This window comes from Parasteatoda tepidariorum, chromosome 11, assembly GCF_982258835.1.
Source record: "Parasteatoda tepidariorum strain Cologne lab strain chromosome 11, Ptep-v5.0, whole genome shotgun sequence".
Taxonomy (NCBI): Eukaryota; Metazoa; Arthropoda; class Arachnida; order Araneae; family Theridiidae; genus Parasteatoda; species Parasteatoda tepidariorum.
Genome location: NC_141765.1, coordinates 26,971,008 through 26,992,921, shown reverse-complemented (window position 1 = coordinate 26,992,921; position 21,914 = coordinate 26,971,008). Strand labels below are relative to the sequence as shown.

The 21,914-nt window shown below is 25.1% G+C and overlaps 1 protein-coding gene and 1 long non-coding RNA gene across 2 annotated transcripts in view; one reads left to right on the top strand and one right to left on the bottom strand.

Moving 5' to 3' along the window:
• The window catches only part of LOC122268403 (protein RRP5 homolog), an 86,807-nt gene that overhangs the window by 28,860 nt on the left and 36,033 nt on the right, over positions 1 to 21,914 (top strand). Inside the window, exons 10-13 of the mRNA XM_087155479.1 lie at positions 18,088 to 18,155; positions 18,277 to 18,333; positions 18,411 to 18,471; positions 18,640 to 18,786. Of these exons, the coding sequence (XP_087011605.1) occupies positions 18,088 to 18,155; positions 18,277 to 18,333; positions 18,411 to 18,471; positions 18,640 to 18,786 (333 nt within the window). The remainder of the gene's footprint in view (positions 1 to 18,087; positions 18,156 to 18,276; positions 18,334 to 18,410; positions 18,472 to 18,639; positions 18,787 to 21,914) is intronic.
• Positions 2,962 to 8,389, bottom strand: LOC147801267 (uncharacterized). Its single transcript, XR_015430599.1, has 4 exons — positions 8,249 to 8,389; positions 6,372 to 6,433; positions 5,395 to 5,459; positions 2,962 to 3,083 (listed from the first exon to the last, which is right to left on the bottom strand). It is a non-coding gene; the product is annotated as an uncharacterized LOC147801267 (long non-coding RNA).

The following is a 21,914-nucleotide window of genomic DNA, read 5'->3' as shown; positions in this document are numbered from 1 at the left end:
GTTCAATTGCACCATTTTTTTAATAAAAATTATAAGAAAATACTTAAATACTTGAAAAATTATTTTAAGAGTGGATAAAAAAATTTAATCTAACTTCTGCATTAATTTAAAATTAATTTCTACTTTAATTTTTTGGATTTGCATCATAATAAATAAATTACTTTTTCTAAAAATCTTTTAGACAGTAATATAACTTATCTATTACAACCATTTTTTAAGGATATTATCAAGTAATTGTCCAGTTTAAATTTTTTACTCTATTTGTAAACATCCAGACACCATGTTTAAAAAAAATGTGTTACATTGGCTCAGTTATCATCATAAATATTCGAGATTGAATTTTTTCATTAAAAAAAAATATTTTTTAAATTATTTACAGAAAACTTTTACAATAAATAAGTTAACACTTGCAGGGTATCCGCACACCTGGAAAGTCATGAATTACAGTATTGAACAAAATTTGTCATGAAATGTCATGATTTTTACCATTTTTTTATGAAAAAATCATGGAAAGTCATGGATTTAGGTCTCCGAAAAATCTAATTTTTAAAGTGGAATCCCCTCCCCCATTTTATCTTGTTCCAAATATCTGAATTCCTAACAAAATCACCACTCCCTCATATTTTATAAGAATATAAAATAATTTTATCATGTTCTTTAAAAAAAAATAATGGTGTCCTTTCAAAAAATTGAGAAAAAAAACATCATTTCTAGAGCGAATTATCTTTTAAACTTCTGTGATTTAAGAATTTTTATTATTTATTTTTTTTATTTTATCAATTTAAAATTCTAGTTGAAGCAAACCAGTCATTGGTGAATTTTTTTTATTCCGAAATGAGAACGGAAAAATCAGGAGCATTTCTTTCCTTTCTGATGAACAAGAAAAGTTGCTTTGTTTTTTAAATTAAAAATCTATAAATATGAAGATGCAGAGTATAACAATTTTGGTTTTACCTATCATTTTAATTAATGTTATTATAATGCTTTTTTTAATTTATTTTTGCTTTTTTGTCTGAGAAAATAGTAACATTGTTAAGTCACGAAAAATTCTTGGAATTAGTCATGAATTTGAAAATCTAAAATGTAACAGATACCTTGTAACTTGTCACTAGACAGAATAAATTTAATCTAAAATTTTTACTGTTAATTGACTTTTAACTTAATTGATGTTTGAACCAGTGTTATGCTCCCACCTTAGTGCCCAAATGACTTAATATATTTAGAAATAACAAATATTTTTAACTTTTATAAAAAAAAAAAAACATTTAATACATGAAATAAATATCAATTCTTCATAAATATTGAAAATTAATCTGATTCAGTCAAAACAAAATTAAATAATTTGTAAATAATTCAAAACATCTGAATTGAAATTTGATTCAAAACAAACAAACCACCTGACTGACTTGACCATTTAGCAGATCTTGTTATAAGATGGTAGGAATAGCTGTTCTGTTCGTACTGTGGCTTGCTTGTTTATCTTTAGCGTGATGTCACGACTGAAAACAGAAGCATGTTTTTCTCTATCCCTGAAAAGACTGGTTTTGATGGGAGAAATTTACTGGTTGGTAATGGTTTACAGACTTACTCATCTTCACAAGGGGCCAGGTCACTTTTTATAGAAATTAATTGTGAAAGAAAATGCAAAAGAGAATGTTTTTAATTCATAACTTTAAACATTTCCCAACAAGCACACAACTTTTGGGCTAGTGAAGGGACAATGCCGGCTCACCTAAAGTGCCATTACGGCGGGCTTTTCATTGCCGTATCGGTTCCGTTAATAAAGTGAAATCTGGGCCAGAATGAGGGCCAGTGCATGGCATTTCAGGCAAACTTCTGGCAATCGTTGAAGGACCGGGACTATTTTGTTGCCTCTGGATTGCTTTGCCATTTTTGCCTGTTAAATACCGGGGAAAAATTTTTTTTTCACAGAATAAAGAGAAAATTGCCGTAAAGGCTTTTATTGAACCTTTATGATGTCTTTTTTGCCTTTTTATCAAAAGCTGAATACGTTCACTGGCATACGTCGTTGCCTCGCTTGCCGTTAAGGCACCTTAACTGTAGGCTGATTAGAAAACGTCTATGCCGTTTTCGCCCATATCGCACCTTTATTTCAGGTGTTTAGGCGAACTTCTTTGCCTTATTTACCAATGCACCACCCTTAACTCACCTCAAACTCGGTTCAATAGAAAGTTTTAATGACGTCCTTGCCGGTATCACACCTTTATTTTAGGTGTCTCGGCATTTTTTTTATTTTTTATTATTAGAACTTAGCTTTTAATTTCAAAGGCTTCTTGCTGCATTTTGTTACAATTCTTATTTAGGGAACATAAATTGTCACGAGTGTTTGTTCTACTCGGCTGATATCAGTGATAGTAATTTATTGATTCTTAGCTTTTTATATTGTAATATAACAACAACTGTCATTACATGCATACTGTTTTATGACAATATAGAAAACAAAATGGTGTAAAACAATTATTTAATTTATAACCAAATGTCCAATGAATCTTCGTACAATAAAATAGACTTTTTTTTATTTCATTTTAAACAATTATAAGCGCTATCATTTAAAGTAGAAGCATATAAAAAAAAATCTTTTTGAATTGAGTATTTAAATTTTTTAAGCATTTTGAGATAGAGGAAATTAAGTACAAATTTTTATTCTAAAATAAAACACAATGCAACTCAATAAATAAGTTATTTAAGTTTTTAAAATAATGCTTATATATTTAAAACCTACATCTAGCTTTTATTGATAGAAACTTACACACAAAAGTTTATTTATCCTATAATTTTGTGTATGTTCATCAAGTCATTAATTTTATTAAATATTAGATAAACAGTACATATCATAAATAGTTTTTTCAAAAAAAAATATTTTGTACTAATAAATAATACACCATTTTAGTAATTTTAAATATATAAAAGCAGGAATTTTAACAACAATAAAGCTTAAAATAAACCATGAAGGAGTTTTATTTCCTTGTAACAAATCAATACATCTGTATACACTATTTACATATGGACAAATATATTTTCTTTATCCCATTCCAGAAGCTTTATTTCAATGAGCCTTTTTCCTGCAAAAAATAAAGCAATTTATTTTACTATAGATATATTAAATGTTCACAGAAAAAAAAATATCATTGATTTAAATCAACTGATTTTTTAAAAGCCATGGATTAAGACAAGCTGATTATTTTTACAAAAAATTATTAATTTAATTATAAAAATATGATATTGAATTTAGTTAATAAATATGCATTCTTTAGGTTGCATTTAAAAAAAACAACTAAGATCTGATTTCAGAGATAATGATAGTATTTCACTAAGAAATAATAAAAGAGATATGTATGTAAATTATTATAGTCATACATCCCTTTAATGATTATACTTAAGAAAAGCATTGATTTAAAGAAATAGATTTGAAAAAAATCAATTACTTAAATAAACTTATCATTTAACTATTATAATTATAAATACTTTTTATACTATGTAACTAATAAAAACATTATTTATAGTATGTTTAATTCAAGTCTTTTTTTTTCCATTAATAAGGTTATTTACTAAGAAATGGTGAAAGGGATATGCAAGCAAATTATTATTTTTTAAAATAGATCAACTGCCAAACATATTAAAATTATTCATATTTCATTTTTTAATTATTTAAATGCAGTTCATATATATGTAGCTCATAGATATCAAGACTTATTCTACCCAAAGTAATTTAAAAAAGTTTTTTCAGCAATGCAATCTGATCTAAAATAATTTAATCTGCTTTAGATATCTAATTGAAAAATAGTATCACAAACTTTAACATTCGTTAGCAAATTGAGAATGAAAAACATAATTATAATTCTATTTATTCAATTAGTTTTGTAATAATTAAATAATTTTAACCATCTTAGTTAGAAATGTTAACTATTGTAGCTATAATAATATTTTAAAGTAATGTTAAGTGTTATGAAAACAATTCATTCAATGTTTTGAATGGTAAACGTAGAAAAAAAAATTTTTTTTTAAATGATTTTCTTAAACCCAACAATTTATTAACAATATTCATGTTATATTTAATTTTATTTAATGCGACATTATATTAATAACCAAATTGCTGGTACATTATACATTTATCAGTTAACTGTAAAAAAAAATTAACAAAAAAGTATAATTTGCTCTAAATATAAATTTTTTAATTCCAGAAACAAAGCTTGAATAATTTTTTTAATTCTATTAATGAGCGATTCGTAACAGTTTGAGATTGATAATTAGGAAATGTTAATAGTACTTCTGTAACCAGTATCAATTATTTAATATTATTTCATACCAATATTTATTTAAAATCTGCAATTAAATTCGTGACATCCTTAATAAATTACTTTTAAGTGGAGTTTCAATTATTTTGAAAGGAAGGCAAAGTAAATATATGTGTCTTGGCATTTATATATATATATATATGTATATATATATATATTACATCAGAAATACAAATCTTTTGATTATTCAAACTGATAGTTTTAGGAACTGCATTAGTATTTGTAGAATATGTGATGTTCTGAACACAGACATTGTCAGAAATCAGAGCAAAAAGTTAAAAAAACATGAGAATAAAGTTGTTTTTTTTTCTTTATCAGGAATTCAGAAATTTCAGGACTATGAACTCGGATATTATTTAACTTATTAAATAAACTATTATGCTAAAATAAATGGAGAGAAAATTTATACTTTATTATTAAACTATTAGTATAAAAACTTACTTTTATTATATCTTTCCTTATCAATTTTGTATCTTTTTTATCAAATAATTATAATGCACCATATAAGAAAACACTTTTTAATTATCATTCATATAAAATATATATGATATATTGCCTTAAATATATAAAAATTTATATTATGTTAATGGATTAAAAAATAATTATGTTCCATGAAATTTAATTACATACTAATATCATAAATTATACACATCTAAATAATAACATTAATTAAACAATATTGAAATATAGCATTTCTATATTACGGGCAAGCAAGGTAGAGAATCATTCTTTATGGTATCACTAAAATCAAATTTAAATGCTGAATGTTTATTTTGCTTGCTAAATAAAGCTGCATACTTAAATATTTAGTTCTTTCCTTTTTTATTAGATATTTTGTTAATATATTTAAAGAAAAGAGTGGATATTTTTAGTTGTTTATTGAAAATATTAATTAATAGTTAAAGGAATAGTTAAATGCTATGAAAGACCTTGAATTGGCTCGGTTAATTTCAATTGGCTTAAAATAATGTCCCACAAATTGTTTTAAAAAAACACAAAACCCCCAGTTTAAACAAAAAAAACTGGTTTCTTTTCAACCATATGGTAACCTAAGGTAAAATATAAATTTATTTCTTACCATCCTTTTTGTTGATTTTTAAATTTTGAGTTTTATCTTCATTGTTGATCTTCCATCCTGACTCCCTATGAAAGAAAAAAAAACTATAATTAGAATATGATAGTTGTAAAATTAGTTAAAACAAAAACAACAAAATTGAAACATTAAAAAAAAAAACTGTTTCTAAAATCATGTATGAAGATTAATGTAAATATTTTTATTTCAGTTATGGAATATGACAATAAGTTCATTGTTTATCATTTATCTTGTTTATACTCTAAGCATGTGGTGTGTTAGAGGAACTAAATGTGAATTGGTAAATTCAATAAAACTTAGCAGGAGCTTGTAGGGGAATACTTTTAGCCTTTCAGCCCAAATTTAATGTGGACAAAGTTTTTAATTTTTTTCATGTATTTTTTAAGTAAAAAATATTTGCTAAAATAATTGCTTTAATACGAATATTATATGCTGGTGAAACTTATGGAAAAATGAAATGTTATATAATATTATCATTTCAAATAAAATAACGAAAAATATTTCGTTATTCATTCATAACTTTACGTAGTTATTTTAACAGTAAAAATAATTTCTTTTAAAATTTTGTTTTCTAACTAATTAAAAAAATAGAATGATAAAAAAATGTTATAACTGGCATGAAAACAGAGAAAACAAATACTAAAATATCGTAATGATATAAAATTGTCAGCACATCTTTTCACCTAATTTATACATTCATAAAGTGCATTTTTCATTTATTACGAAACCTTATTAAGAAATTATTAAATAAGAATATTGCGAAAATATAAATATAAAAGCTTATATGAGTAATAAAAACACTTGTTATTAATAAAGACTGTGTTAGAGAAAAACATAAAGTGAACTTAATTTTGATAAGCACAATAATTATTAATTAAAAAAATCAAAATTCTTTTGCAAATCAAAAATATGTGATTTAATCGAAAAAAATATTAATATTTAATGTTTCACTATGTTCTTACCTTATTTTGCTGTTGATGGCTGTTGATCGCTGGATTAGCATTTCTTGGATCTTTCGCCCTGTCTTTCCATAAAAGAAAAGGAATAAATTAGAGTATGATCGTCATAAAAACAGTTAAAAATCAACAAAATCAAAACTGTTTCTAACTAATTATATTTTATAATTTTTGTTAAAAACAATTTTTTGATTTAAATGAAATTAATTTTGATTTAAAGGAAAGAGAAGGATCATATATTAAAATTACGGCGAATATTTATATTTTTGGTAACTGACGATAAGTTGAATGTTTACCAAATTTTACCTTACCAAATTTTCTCTTAAATTTTTTTTGATTCTAATTTAGAAAAAGAACTAGTCTTTTAGCCAATTAGAATTAAAATAAATAGATAAATTAGAATTAAAATAAATAGACAAATTCTAAATAAAGCTTTTGTTAGTTACTCTCAATTTTAAAAATAAAATTTCCTGAATTTTTGAGGAATAGTTTCCAACAATTTTTAGATTATATATTTCCACTACACAGTTATCATCATAAATTTTAATTAAACAATTAATAAAAATTCTTTTTTGTAGAAAATGTATACACTTTCTTAAACACAAAATTGTCAAAGGTGAAGGCTGAACAGGTATATTTTAGAATTAACAACCATTTAAAAACTCAAAATAGTAAATTAAGAAGAAGATAAATTACATGAGATAAATTATAGATTTTGCACAATAACTGGAAAAAAAGAATTAGTAATCGTCTTTATAGCATTGAGGACCAACAATATTTAATACAAAAAGCTTTATTTCATGAAAAAAATTATTATACAGAAAATATTATTATACTTATGAATAAATTTTATAAATAATAACCATGAAATAATATTCTAATTTCTATTCAAAAAAACTGAACGTAATTTTAAATTAAATTTGCTTTATAACAAATTCAGTTTTACAACATAATAATTTTATAACGAATTAATTCATTTTAAAACAAATTTAATCGTAAAATTAAACTTAATATAAAGATTTGAAATGTTCTTATACCTCTACAGCAATTCATTAAATGCAAAAGAAGTATAAAAACAACAAAATAAAAATTAGAAATACTGTCCTTCTATTTAATATGTCATTTTGTTATTTATTTATTTAGAACAAAGAATATATTATATTGAGTATCAAAACAAATATTTAAATTGTTTAAAAATATATTCTGAAAATACTCAAAAAAACTTTAAAAGTGGAAGTGTTTAGTGGAACAATTTTTACATGTTTACCAACGTTATTATTATTTTTTTTCAATTTAAAAAAGTCAAAGCAGAAAAATATCAAAATTAAAGTATAATTTAAATATAAAGTAACTAATTAGAGATGAGAAAATGTAAACTCATACTATTTATTTATTTATTTTATGGTGGTTCAAAAAATATTTCTTCTTATATCTAATCAAAATTATTATTTGAAACAATAAGTGACACCCGCGGTTAAGATAATTCAAATAATGTTTTTTAACAATCCTTCAGAGAAAAAATATGGCTACCGAAATGAAGTAAATTATTAAATTAATCAATGCTTCCGAAAAATGAAAGAAGCATTTTTAATTAATGCATAAGAAATCATAAATTTTTCTTTTATTAGATAGAGTTAATTGAACTTTTATTTATTAAAAAAATCGTCTAATTCATTTTAAAACTAAACTAGCAGCTTAAACTAAACAACAGGAAAGCATAAGATAAAATAGCCAACTGAAGTATTATAGTTATAAAACATAATTTCTAAAAACTTAGCAAATAAAATCAAAGCGAATTAAACTAATTTTAAAAAGCTATTTAATAAATAAGTTAAAAATTTTTTTAAATTACATGAACTAAAGAGAAAAAACTTGTTACTTACTTGCTCTCAAGTGGCGCCATTTCTATTTTTCGAAGAAAGAAGAAAACTAGGGGCTACCTTTAGGGGCTACGTTTATCTCCTTCTTTTTACACCCTTTTCGCCAAATGAATCTTTTAGCTTGTTACATACAAGTAATCAACGACCACCTACTGAGCAGCTTTTCCGTACTTGAAAGGAATGTTTCTTAGAATTGGGGGTAGGGGACAAAATGTGCTTCCCCACATTCTTTTTAGTTAAAGGACTTCAAACATACTTATCTGGTGATTTCAAACCGTAATGAATATCTATTTTGAATTCTTAAAGACAATTTCTGGTCCTCATAATAAAAAATTAATCTGCACTGAAATATTTTATTAACTATTAGCGATAAGCAAGCTTACCAAATTAAAAAATTATTGAAGTCAAAATTCATTTGAGTACTTTTCGTAAGAAAAATTTTTAATACATATAAACTGGGAAATAATGCTTACACATATATTTTGATTTGCGGAGTAGTAAATTAGAATATCGTTTCTTTATAATGAACAGTAAAGATTCCATAATTAAGGACGTTTAAGTAAATAAACCATTTTTTAGGTTTCATCAGCTTTTTAACAATTTTAGTACATAAAAACACGTTCTACTTTTATGAAATATTTTTTATAAATAATTAAATAACTTTAATTGGGCAAATTTATTTACATTAGCAAACTGGCTGTGTAAAATATAATATTAGCACTACAAAATTATAAATTTTTAAAAATATATATATATATTTTCGTCTAAAAGTCTTTATAAATCACTCCCCGAGTTAAGAATTTTTTTGTTCTTGTTTATGAATGAATGCATGACGACTGGTTTTTTTTATATCATTCAATTACATTACTAAAAAATAATTCTATTTTTGGTTGAAAGCTAATGATCAGAAAGATTTAAAATCCTAAATAACCAACTGCAACAAATTCATTACCTTGAATACTTAAAGCAAAAATTTGAGGTTACTTTATTTTTCTACTAAATACTTACTTCTTTTAACTATCTTTATAAGGATAATGATGTTCTTTTAACTTTCTTACAGATGATATTCATACGATGAAATTCTATTTAGCTATGCATATTTATACTTTCTATGGCATTAAAATTCAGGATTTTTAAATTCTTTAACATAAAAATCGTAACTTTAACTTTAAAACTTTATTTTATTTACGTTTAAGCAACAACATTGATTTTAGAAATCCATTATTAGTTTTCAAACAGTTTTATTTAGTTTATATTTTAAATTTATACTTTGAAACACACTTATATACACGCAGTTTATATTTCAAAACATGCATCGAAATTTTTTGAAGTAACATCAGTTTTTATTTTGCTATTATTTGCATAGCTATAACACATGAAAAACGTTATTTTTTATTTTATCATTTGAAACTTTAAATATTTCATTAAATGCATAGTTAAAAATTACCTGTCTATTTTTTGTTTAAAAATCATTCCATTTATACAAAAATAAAAAATAGCAGGCTTTACCCTTTTCTTACTCCGCTCACTCCCGTTATTGCTTATCGTTCATTCATCATTGATTTTTTTTCTTTATATATACTTCCTTAAGCTGCAATATTTTTCACTTTTCGCAAAACACATAACATTTTATTTTCAAAATATACAAGTATTGCAGCTTTATGTAAGAACATTTTGCTAAGCATAATGAAATAGAGGATTTAATAAATTTGAAAAATAATTATCTGTACTTGAAAGAAAAAAAACCTTAAGGAATTTAGATTGTGTAACTCAACTGGAAAAAAAAATGAGAAGTAATATTACTCGTTAACAAGACTTATTGAAGTTTAAACAGGGAACGGTTTTAGCGTTATTTATTAAGTTTATTGTTTTTAAAAATGTCAATATAATTATTAAGAGTGATATTAGGCAACAAACAAATCTCTCTCTCTCTCTGGCTGTCTTTCGCTACTTTTTATTGACAACAACTTGAGCGCATGTTTATAAAATAAATTTTTTATGACAATGGATAAATAGTCAATGGTCAATATTTAAAGCAAAAAAACTTAAAGAAAGATATAACGAATGAGTATTTAAATTTTCAATTGCTTTCAAGCATATTGGAATTTCGAAACAAAATTCTTGTTAAGTTTACACATAAATCCGCCCTTTCAGCAAATTAAATTTTAACCAAGTTACCTTTCAGCCAACTACGCGAAGAAAAAGTTTTTCTTAAATTACCGCATTCTATGATAATAACATTTTTTCAAAACAAAACCATAGCTCTGTTAATAAAACCAAGTATTTAAACCATTTATTTGGTAATTTTTTTGTTAAAATGATAGCAGTTAACCGGATACTCTAGCTTTCAAAATTATAGCTCTTTTAACCTCACATTTAGTAAAAAATATAAAACTGAATAGTAAATTTTTCTGAACAAATGGTTTTTATACAGTGCTCTAAACTATCATGGTAAAATTATAAAATTTTACCACGTTTTTCGCATTTCAACTCATATTATAAAATCTAAATTTTTTATTACTTTACCGAAAACATTACTAAACCACTTCGTTAAAAAATACTGAGCTTTTTGGTTTTTCCCTATAGCCGGAAATAAAGTAAGTTTTACAATATTTTGGTAGTTTTGATTAAATTTTCTTTTCTAGAAAACATATCAACCAATCGCAGTATTTTTTTATTAACAATTAGTGATTTTTAAGTTAACAATCGAAATCGAAATTTTCTCTACAACTCATCATAAGAACAATCACGTGAAAAGAAAAAGAAGAAGAAAAAAGGTGCGTAAAAGGCAATAATAAAATTGCAATTAATTTTCGAACATATTTGAATACCGGTATTAATTTCAAGATCAAAATTAGCCTTTACAGAGCGCAAAATTCCTAATTAGTATTTGCATTTCTGTGTTCTACAAAGCAGCCAGTACAGTATTTTTTTACACCAGATTTTGCAGATAACAATTTCCAAACTAATTATAGAATTTTCATTTTCATCGCACTCTCTGTTCATTTTTCTGTAATCCTTTGTAATTTTATTTTATAACTGTTGTTGAACAGCCAACCCGAATTTGATCTCATGGTTACCAGTGTTCAACTTTATATCCTTGTAATTTTGAATCTAAACCAAGAAATAAGAAAACTCCTGTATGTGTTATTAAGTATGTGTTATTAAGAGAAAGAAATATACTATACAATTACAATTTTATTCGTTAATAAAATGATTAATGGAAGTTACAGAATACTATTTGTTTAATAACATGAGAGAATTGTAATTGCACTATTCCAATCACTGGATACCCATTAATCATTTTTTTTTCTTGGATAGATTTTTTTTAAGGTCGTCATTAATTACAGAAGGTGTCTAAATTAATTTTTGTCCTTTTGTCAGTCAATGGGCTAAATTGATTTTTAATTCCAGCCAATATACGTTTCGCAGAAAATTCTTTTCTTTCTTCAGTATTAATATTTATACAATAATTGTTGCCAAAAAGAAGAACAATAGTTGTGTATAAGTTAATTATAAAACGAATATAAAATTGCTTTAAAGTAATTTAATGTAACACTATTAAAATTACCCTCTGGTGAAAGTAAAAAGAAAAAGGTCAGTCTGTAAAACAATGAATTCCAAGAATTTCAAAAATTATCTTCTTTATTTTTAATTATATCATTTCGAGATGCTTTTTGATTTTCGAGATGCTATCATGATTTTTTTCATGACTCTTAGAATTCTTTACTTAAGATAATAGTGTTGAAGTTAATCTAATCGATTAAATTGGTCTAATCGAAAAGTGCGAACGCATGAGAACCTAGAATAATAGCATTAACACTGACCATTCCTGAAAATTCTTTTTATATGAAGTTGGAAAAATAAACTGCATTGTTAAATTAACGTGAAACGAGCAGATATTAATAAATTTCCTTCTCTGTCAGAAAACTGAATAAATTTCCTTCTCTGTCAGAAAACTGAAAAGGTCACTGATACCGCCACTGTTTTGGGGCTTTCAACTTAACGTTACATTTTATCAAACACTGTTTGATTTAGAAACTTCAAATTACGTTAATATGTAGGAAATTGAACGGAGATTACAATGGAATTAAAAAATAATTCTAAAATTAAGTCAAGATTATTTTTACTCTTATACTTGTTAGAAAAATAACATGCGGGCCGCTCTGTGACCGCAAGAATTCAGCTGCGGAAGTTAAATTTGGTATGCTGAAAGAGCCAAATTTGTTTTTAACCGTAACATAGAGTCTTTATTTCCTTTTAGAAACTCTTATTTGTTTGAAAGTTATTACAATTTAAAAGTTTTTTTTTCATTTTTTCTTTAACTAATAATTATTTATTGATTGTTGTGGAAAAAGTTTTCATTTACGCGATTTTCATAATATCCCTCTTGACTTAATATTAAAAATAATGAAAATAAAGAAAAAAATATTATATAGAAAAAGATTAGGTGTTGCCAAATATAAAACTTCGACATTTTATACCGACATTTGAAAATATGTGTAGAATAAAGAGAAATAAGAATTGTTTCTTATATGATCGGTTAACAAGAAAAAATTACTTCTAATTTATAAATTCTTTTCATTGTGTCGCACACTCTGCCTTTCTAAAATGTAATTTTTTTAAGCGCAGTTATTTATCATTCAAATCCAGCTATCCTTTTTATTTTGTCAAAATTAACAAGTTAATATAATGAACTTAAATAAAAGTATAATAATTTTACATTGAGCAAATAATTTTTAATCGACTTTTCAGGAAAAAAAAAAACTTTTAAGAACATTGTTAAGAACAGTTTGTGCCAAATGCCTCTAGTTCTGAGAGAATAAAAAAACGAATTTGAGCGCGGGCATAAACTGCTTTTTCCATAGAACATCTTCAATGCGTAATAACTCTCGGCGAGACCGTTTTTCCTTCTTCTTCATTTGTCAAAACTTAGGAATCCTTAAAATGCAACTGCTGGCAATCCAATCGTAATTTTTACTTAAAAAAGTGGAAGAAAACAATTTGTACTTGATCTTCAATTATTTCAAACTTGATGAATGAGATTCAACTACAGGGATTATCGAGCGTAGCGAACAGGTGACGGTGCCTCCATGTAGAAAACAAGGATACATAAAAATAAATTGTGTCGAACAACTATTATCAGTAAGCGTATGATTAATATTTAAAGTTGTCTCTAAAAAAGGACTGTAGAAGCTGATCAATTGATAAAAATTTATCTGCTGCAGTCAAGGTATAAATTATCGTCACTATCTGAAAAACATTTAATATATTTAAATATTAGCATGTTTACGAATTATGACCTGTTTTTGAATTTTTTTTAAATTAACGTCAAACTTTAACCGGATTTCAATAAATTAGTTCAAAAAGAACTGCACTCTTTAAAAAGGAGGTATGAAAATGATTCATTGGATTCGTTTTGTACTATGAAAATTGCCAAGTCGATTCGGCAGCATGAAATACTATTTCATTTTTCACCAGTTTATGGTTAAAAGAGCTCCACTTAGTTCTAATTACATTATCATTCAATTTCGTCTAAATAGTTATGCCTTTTCTGAAATATTGATTTGCAAATTTACCGTAAATTTAAAACTATACCTACAGTTTAATGGGACAAACAGATAAAATTTCGGTTCTCTTACCGTTATTTTAATATTTCAGCCATATTTCTGTTATTAGTTCCTAAGATTTAAAACATAGCACAATTTTAAAATTTGTTAACCCAAAACCCCTTGTGAGAAAAAAACAATGTTTTTAATTCATGTATAGGAAACATTTTGCAAATGACATTTTGAAAATGATTAAATATATGTTTATTATTTTGTATTGTTATGTTTCTTTCATTTTCCTACAATTAGGGAACATTACTGGAAAATGAGTAATTTTTCACACAATGCATTTTTATTTAAATCTTATATCGACTTCGTAGAAGAAAAAATCGGTGACTTTTTTTCAATCCTGCTGTAACTTTTGTATTTTTTCCAGCTTTAAATACAATGCTATTTTTATTAACACTTGAATTGAAGTATGTGACGAATGTAGTGTAAAGAAAGATTGAAACAGAGAAATTTAATGTTTAATTTTGTCTAATTTGCTATTTAAAGAATTTAGTTTCAAAATAAAACTCAATAACGCAATTATGGTTTTAAATAACTACTCCGCTATTTAATTGGTTAAGGCAATATGCAGTAGAACATTTTTTTATTTATGTCACATTTTATGCTAGAATAAATAGTGCAGACCCTTGCCACACATGAATGATAAATTTGCTTGACTATAGTAAGCAGAAGGGAGAGGGGGGGGGATATTGTCGCCGCAGTGTCCTCAATTGGTTATGCCTGGACAAAAGCCATTAAGTGTTCTGTCATTCTGTGTAAATTGGCGAAATTCTATCAAAGTTAAAAGAAAGGCAACCCTACAAGACCCTACACTTTATATTTTCTGCCATCTATCCGCAGGACTCGAAAACACGTCTAAAGTAAAAAATAAAAAACAGCGCCATCTATGTATTGCATTCAAAACAGTTTTTTTTCCTTAATGTATATAAACTATTTTAAAAATAAATTAATGCTGCATGAAAAAATATTTTTGTAATGCAAATAAAAAATAAATATAATTAACGTTTTGAAAGTATAATTTTAATTTTTATTTATATTCTGTATTATAAGTTTTTAAAAAAAATTATTTGCTTAAAATTTTGAAGTTTAATTAATAAAAATATCCAAATGTATTTTTATTACTTAAAAACGTATATTTAAGAATAAAATTTCCTAAACAATTATTATTTTCAAGTATTGCTTAAAAGTTTAGGGGAAAAAAAGTTATTTACTTTATTAGACTAGACATTTGCTATAAACAGTCAGAAAATTTAAACACGATTTTTTTAAAATTCAAAATTCTTAAGACCATTTAAACTATTTTGAATCCAGTTTTTAAGAAGTAAGTGATTAAACTAAGATATTAAATTTGAAATGAACATTAAAATAAAAATAAAATAAAAAACAATTTATATAAATAAAACGTTTACTATTATAAATGGTATACATTCATTATTACAAAACACTTAAATTGTAATAAAAGTTAGTAAATTAATGTAATAAAAAAGCCCATCTCATTAAAAATCCTTGCTCTAAATTCAAGATATTTATAATTTCTAGGAGGATTTAAGCAATTTACAATATTTTTTTATTCATTTATTTTCTATAAATAGATTTTTTTATTTACATGAATTTTAAACTTACCTATTCATTTTTGTTTTAGAGAAGGTTTAAAAAAGGAGTCATAGTCTGGAAAAAATTTATGTTAATTTCATTTGGGGCTTACAGTAATAATTTTCAAGCGACCAAAACATAAACAATGGGAAAAGTTTTCATATCGCTTCTTCCTAAAATGACAAAAAATAGACAATGACGGACCTTTAGCCTTTTACTGCTATCAAATAAATTATACTAGATTTTTTTTTTTTACCATGAATTACAAAAATGATGGATTTTTTATTGAATCCTTTAACGTAAAAAATAAATGTATCGCTTATTCAATAAAAAAATAATAATAAGTCTTCAATAAGAAAAAGTCTTCAATAAGTATTCAATTCAATAAGTCTTTCTTAAATACATGTTTAATACAATAAATTTAACAAAATTTTATAATAAACAATCGAAAAAATAAAAACTTTTTCTCAATGAACAAAGGAATTGTTCTAGTTAAAAGTATTAATATTTATTCTTATTTTTAAGGGAATATGTATTAAATTTTTCTAGAAAGAAAGAATATATTATATTTCGAGTTAAAAATTATACTTCAGAAAATGATTTCAAAAAGAAAAAATAAATAATTATATATATTTATTTAAAAATTTTAATAAAATTTAAAATGATTATTTTTTAATAAAATTATTTTTTTTAAAAATATAATAGGTAATACCACATAAAGTATATTTAGATTATAGTAAAATAATAAAATTCAAGTTTTTAATATTCTATGTAAAAAATTAGCAGTTTTCAAAGAATAATAAAAGTTGTTTTTTTCCTCTCAAAAATACGGTTAACGTTTTATGGATTTTTTCCATTCTCTCCTGATTTTTTTCAAATTTTTGAGTTAAAAGCACATTTTTTACCAACTCTGCATCTATTCATTATTAATCTATTGTAACATTACACTTAATTAACGGTATACAATAAAGGTCCTGTAACTAATTAAGTGTAAGAGGCCAAACAACGGTATACAATAAAGGTCCAGTAACTAATTAAGTGTAAGAGGCCAAACAACGGTTTTATTTTTCGGGCCTGTATAGGTGAAGAGTTATTCCGCCTCTTCCTGAAATGCCTCAAAACAAACGATAAAGGACCCTATTGTACTTGCCTTTTGCCGTTACCCTACCTAGAATGCCAGCTTACGGCCTTACGTTTGCCGTGAGGTGTGTGCTTACTGGGTTGTTTATTTTTTTAAAGGAGTGTTTCTCAAATTATATGATTATGAGTTTCTTACAAGGATTTTTTATTAAACTAAATTAAAACATAAAATAAGATACTTAGTTATTTATTTTCTTATTCTATTGAGATAGGCTTTTATTAATTCAAAATTATCTGTATCATTTCATTCTATTAGTTTATATTATGATTCATTTTATTGCACTTAACATTATAAAACATTTCAGGTACTTTTTTTTAAAAAATTTGTTTCGAATTAAGATTATAAAGTTGAACTAGTTATTGACCAAAGGGGGAGGAGAAGAAGAGAAAGCAAATGACGTTTAATTTTGTTTTATTAATTTAATTATTGCAAAAAATCAAAAAGGAAAAATGTGAGCCGTGTTTGATCTTAATGCTCATATTCTTTATATTTAGTATGAACTGGTGGACAATGATAAAAATAGTATTCTTGTGAATTTTTCTACTAGTTCTATTTCTTGTGAGTTTTTTTTTAATAAAAAAATTGGAAACATGAGATGCAGGAGCAGAAAGAAAGGTGAAGGAAAGGAACATATAAATAAAGAATACAATGTTAAATAAAACTGAAGAGGGGGGGAGGAGACAGAAATTCTGACCACAACATTTGTTTAAATCAAAGGTGCAATTTCTTGCAGTTACTGATTATCATATTACTTTCTGAAACAAAAGTTTGAAATTGATAATATGGAAAGCAATTTTAAGATCTATACTTTAAAAGGGGAATATTTTATAGTTTTTAATTATTATTTTTTGTGATGCACTAATTTTTTTTTCTGTTTGATTGATGAAGCGCTGCGTATTGTCTTGTTTCCTACCTTGTAAATTTCTATATTTATTTTGCTAAATTTTTTTTCAAATTGTTTTCATCCTATAGCTTTTCAATTTATTAAAACATGAATAAGATTGAGTGTCTATAAGAATAAACAGATAATAAGATTTTAGTATATTGTTCTCACCAGTTTATTATCATAATCAGCATCCAGTTTAATCAGGCTAAAATAAGGGTATTTTATATTCTTGTGTCCAAAAAAAACATGTTTACACCTTAAGTGATGCCACAGGAATTGATTTGCTTTCATGAAATTGTTACTTTTGCAGTACCCTTTTTACCTTTTATGAAATTTATTATTTGTTTCATTTTATAATTTCTTTCTCTATTTTGGTAGGAATACATATTCATTTATGGTTACTAATCTCTTCTTAATCTATATTGTTATACTTGTGTAAAAATCTAGCTACTCTACTGAATTTTTCTCTTTTTTTTGTACCTCATATGTTTTTATTTCTGGTTTAAATAATAGATGTGTTATTGATCTGTATAGGCTGCTTTTATTTCAAATCATATTATAATCATTTCATTTTGAACAGACTTATTTATTTTTACACTTTTAGAGTGCTGATGTTAGTAATAAAAGTAGCTTTTCACATGAATCCTTAAAAAAGAATCCTGTAGTTCCAAAGTAAGACTTATTTATATAATTTTTTTATTTCTTAGTATTCAAGTACATGCCTGAGCCTCTATTATTTGATCTGTGTATTTTATATTCTGCATATTTGTAGAAATAAAAAATGTCTTTTCAGAGCTCGAGTTGTTTTTCTTCATTATATGGACAATCTAATACAACTTACCTTTAAAGAGTAAGTGTGTAAAATGGTATTTTTTCCAAACATTATTTTTTTTTACTATTTAATGATATAAAATTTCTTTATTTCAGATCCCTTTTAAAGATGAAAATTGTTAAACCTAAAGATGTAAAAATTGGACATATCTATGAGGTATTTTCAATACTTTACCAAAGTTTTATTCATTAGGTCATATTTTAAATGTGCAATAACAGAAAGAAACATTATTTTTAGTGTAAATATGTTTTAAAATTGCTGATTATTGCCCCACATTACAAAAAACTTTCCTTATTTATTGACCAGTTATTTCCAATATTTTAGACTATAGTGAAAAAACATGTTGAAGATGGGATGTTTGTCTCAATATCCCCTGGTTTGTCAGGATTTGTACGCTCTATGTTTCTGTCTGATTCTTACATAACTAAACCTGAAAAACTTCATCCAGTTGAGTCTCATGTCCTGTGCAGAGTAAGTGTTGTTTCCTCATTTCCCCTCAAATAATAGTTTTAAGAAAGTATTTTTCACACTATTGAAAAAAATTTGTTACTGAAACTAAAATGACTAACTGTGGGGTTTGTAGTTGTCTTGATTTTCCTGTTAAAAATATTCTGTACTTATTTTAGTGTTTTGTTCTAATATTCCCAATTTTTTTCTCTCTTCAGAACATACTATTTTGACAAGCACACAATTTTAAAATAATCATTTGGATTTTTCTAAAATTATTTTTTTCAGAAAGGAATAACAGGGATGAGATTTTTCCGCTTTTTTCACTTTTATCTCTTAAATTTCAGCTTTTTTATCAAAAAATCAGATTTTCTAAAAATTTCATTTTTTTTTTTATTATTCCGTTTTTTCAGAAAATTCACCGATTTTCAAAGAGAAGCAGAAAATTCAAACTACATAGCTACCAATTCTTTCTCATTTTTACTTATTTTGCCTATTTTCTCCCCTTTTACACGCAGCAGATAAGATTTTCCTAATTTTTTACCCGCCCTCCAGATAGATCCGATTTTTATAGATCAAACGACACTGCTTCTGACAAGCTTTTTAGAGGTCCCAAGCCTGGAATCTGCTAATATCTCGATTCTTATTCACACGATTTTAATATCAAACATAGCTTTTCATATTTGCGTGTTGCGATTCTTATTCATGCAATTTGAATATTGTGCGTTGCGATTCTTATATACGAGATTTAAAAATCCGATATTGTGATTCGTATTTACGTCTTTTTAAAAACCTATGTAGCGATTCGTATTCACGCAAGTTTAAAATTCAATGTGTTGATTTGCTCATGCGGTTTATAATATCAGACATTGATTTTCGTATTTATACGCGATTTTAAAATAAGGTATTCTCATAATTCTTATTTATGTAATCTAAAAATTACGCATCATGATTCATATTTACGCTATCTAAAAATTATGAATCATGATTTGTATTTACACGTTTTAAAAATTCTATATCCCAGTTTGTATTTTCTCATTTTCAAAATCGTATATCTAGTTTCATATTCATGTGATTTCAAAATCCATAATAGTTATTCATATTCGCGTAATTTTAAGATCAACTATCGCGATTCTTGTAAGAAGTAAATTTTTTTTTAATTACTTACTATAAAGGTGACTGTTTTTCTAACGACGATTATTAGTGTATGTAAGTATTACAGCATCAGAGAAACTGGAAGGGAATATATTCAAAATCTACATTCTGTGCTTGCAAAGAAGAAAAAATAGGATTTGTCACAAGATGTTTGAAGATGGACTAACGACTAAATATGGCAAGCATAAAAGATATCGCAAACAAAAGCAATCACTTAAAAACGGATTTAATTAAAAAAATGTTTTGGGGGAAAATGAGTTAATTAACTCATCATCAAAATTTTATTTATATTTGCTGTTATTTATGCTATAAAATGCAAAATTCTTATCAAATAAAAAACAATTATCTAAACAGTTGCTGATTGTCATGTAATTTTTCAAACTAAAATAGCAATTTTTGTATGTTAAGGAGTTACTATATATTTCTACTTCACTGTTATTGATATGTTTCAGAGGGCTGTCGTTAGATTAGACTATAATATGAACATAATGATTCGGTCCATTGTTAAAGTTTTTTTTTCCCATAAAATTTAAAAAGTAATATTACTGATATATTTGCTATAAATCACATAACAGTATTTATTAAAAGAAATGAAATATTAATTTATATTCTCAGTAGTTTTAATTTGCTAAACCAGGTAGTTTTTCAAGTAGTAATTGTCTCTTATGTGAACTGAGGAAAAATATAATTTCCAGCTTTATTTTTTCAATGGGTAATTTTTTTTTCACTACACAATTGTATGTCAGCACATTATTTATTACCTTAAACTGTCTGGAATTTATTATTAAATGGTTGCGCTTGCGTAAAATTTACTATCTTAGAAATTCAGCTTTTTTGCGTTTTGGCTAATCTCATCCCTGGAATAAGAAAAACTTATCAGTGTCAAAAGTAGTATATTTTTATTCAAAATTGAAATCCGAAAAGTGTTTCGGGTGAAAAAGAGTATGAAAAACAAACTCCTTTTTTATCCTCCCCTTCTATCCTTTCCTCAAAAGAACAAATTATTGCTGTATCTGTGTTGGAAAAGAATTTTTTTAATGAATTGCGCCCTTTTTATAGAATCCTTTTTGATTTTTGACATCTTACATATCTTCTCATCATAAATCAATAAATCTAACTATGTGATTGATGAATTCCGAAAAAAAAGGTCAAATATTAAAGTTAAGTGCTTTTGTTAGTATCCTGTTGCAGCTCCTATTCTAGAAAATATGGTTGGTTTATTTATTGTATTGTAACTTTTGTCTGTTATAAATTAACTATTATTTTGTACCTAAATTGATCCCTGATTATTCAAGTTCTTTTACAAGTGTTTTCTTACGTTATTGTAATCGAGTTGATCATTTTTTTTCTAATCTAAGAAAAAGGCTAGGGTGTCACTCTTTCGTCTGAGTGACGAATTTTATGTTTTTTTTTCTCATTGTGCCTTTAATTTTACATAATTTTCCTAGTTTCCTAAAATTCCTAGTTTTTATTAAAAGTTTTCGTTGTCTAAAATTAATAAAGTAATAATAAAAATAATAAGAATTAATAAAGTCCAATTACATTCTGTTTTCAGATAGCAGTCAATTCCTTAAATGATTATTATTATTTTATTTTAATAGTTTGTGAAAATAGTCTTTAAATTCAGAGCTTATTCATTAATTTTTGATTGCATGCTTTTGTTGCACTTCAAAACTTAGTCATTTTGAAATGATAAACATTAAAAATTATTATGATGAATTGAATTGATGATTATGATAAATGATTTAAAAATGATAAACCCTAACAATTCTTAAAATTGCTAACATATGATAATTCAAATTTTAAAATCAAAGTAGGATGTTTTATTATTCTTTTGCTATGAAAATTGCTTTTATTGCACTTAAGTGGTGCAAATTATGCCTTTTTTTAATTTCGTCTTTTTTAAAAGTAAATTTGTATATGTATACTATTCCAAAAAATGTCCTGATTTTGACCTAATTTTATTTAAAAAAATTTCCTTTTTCGCTCACTACATA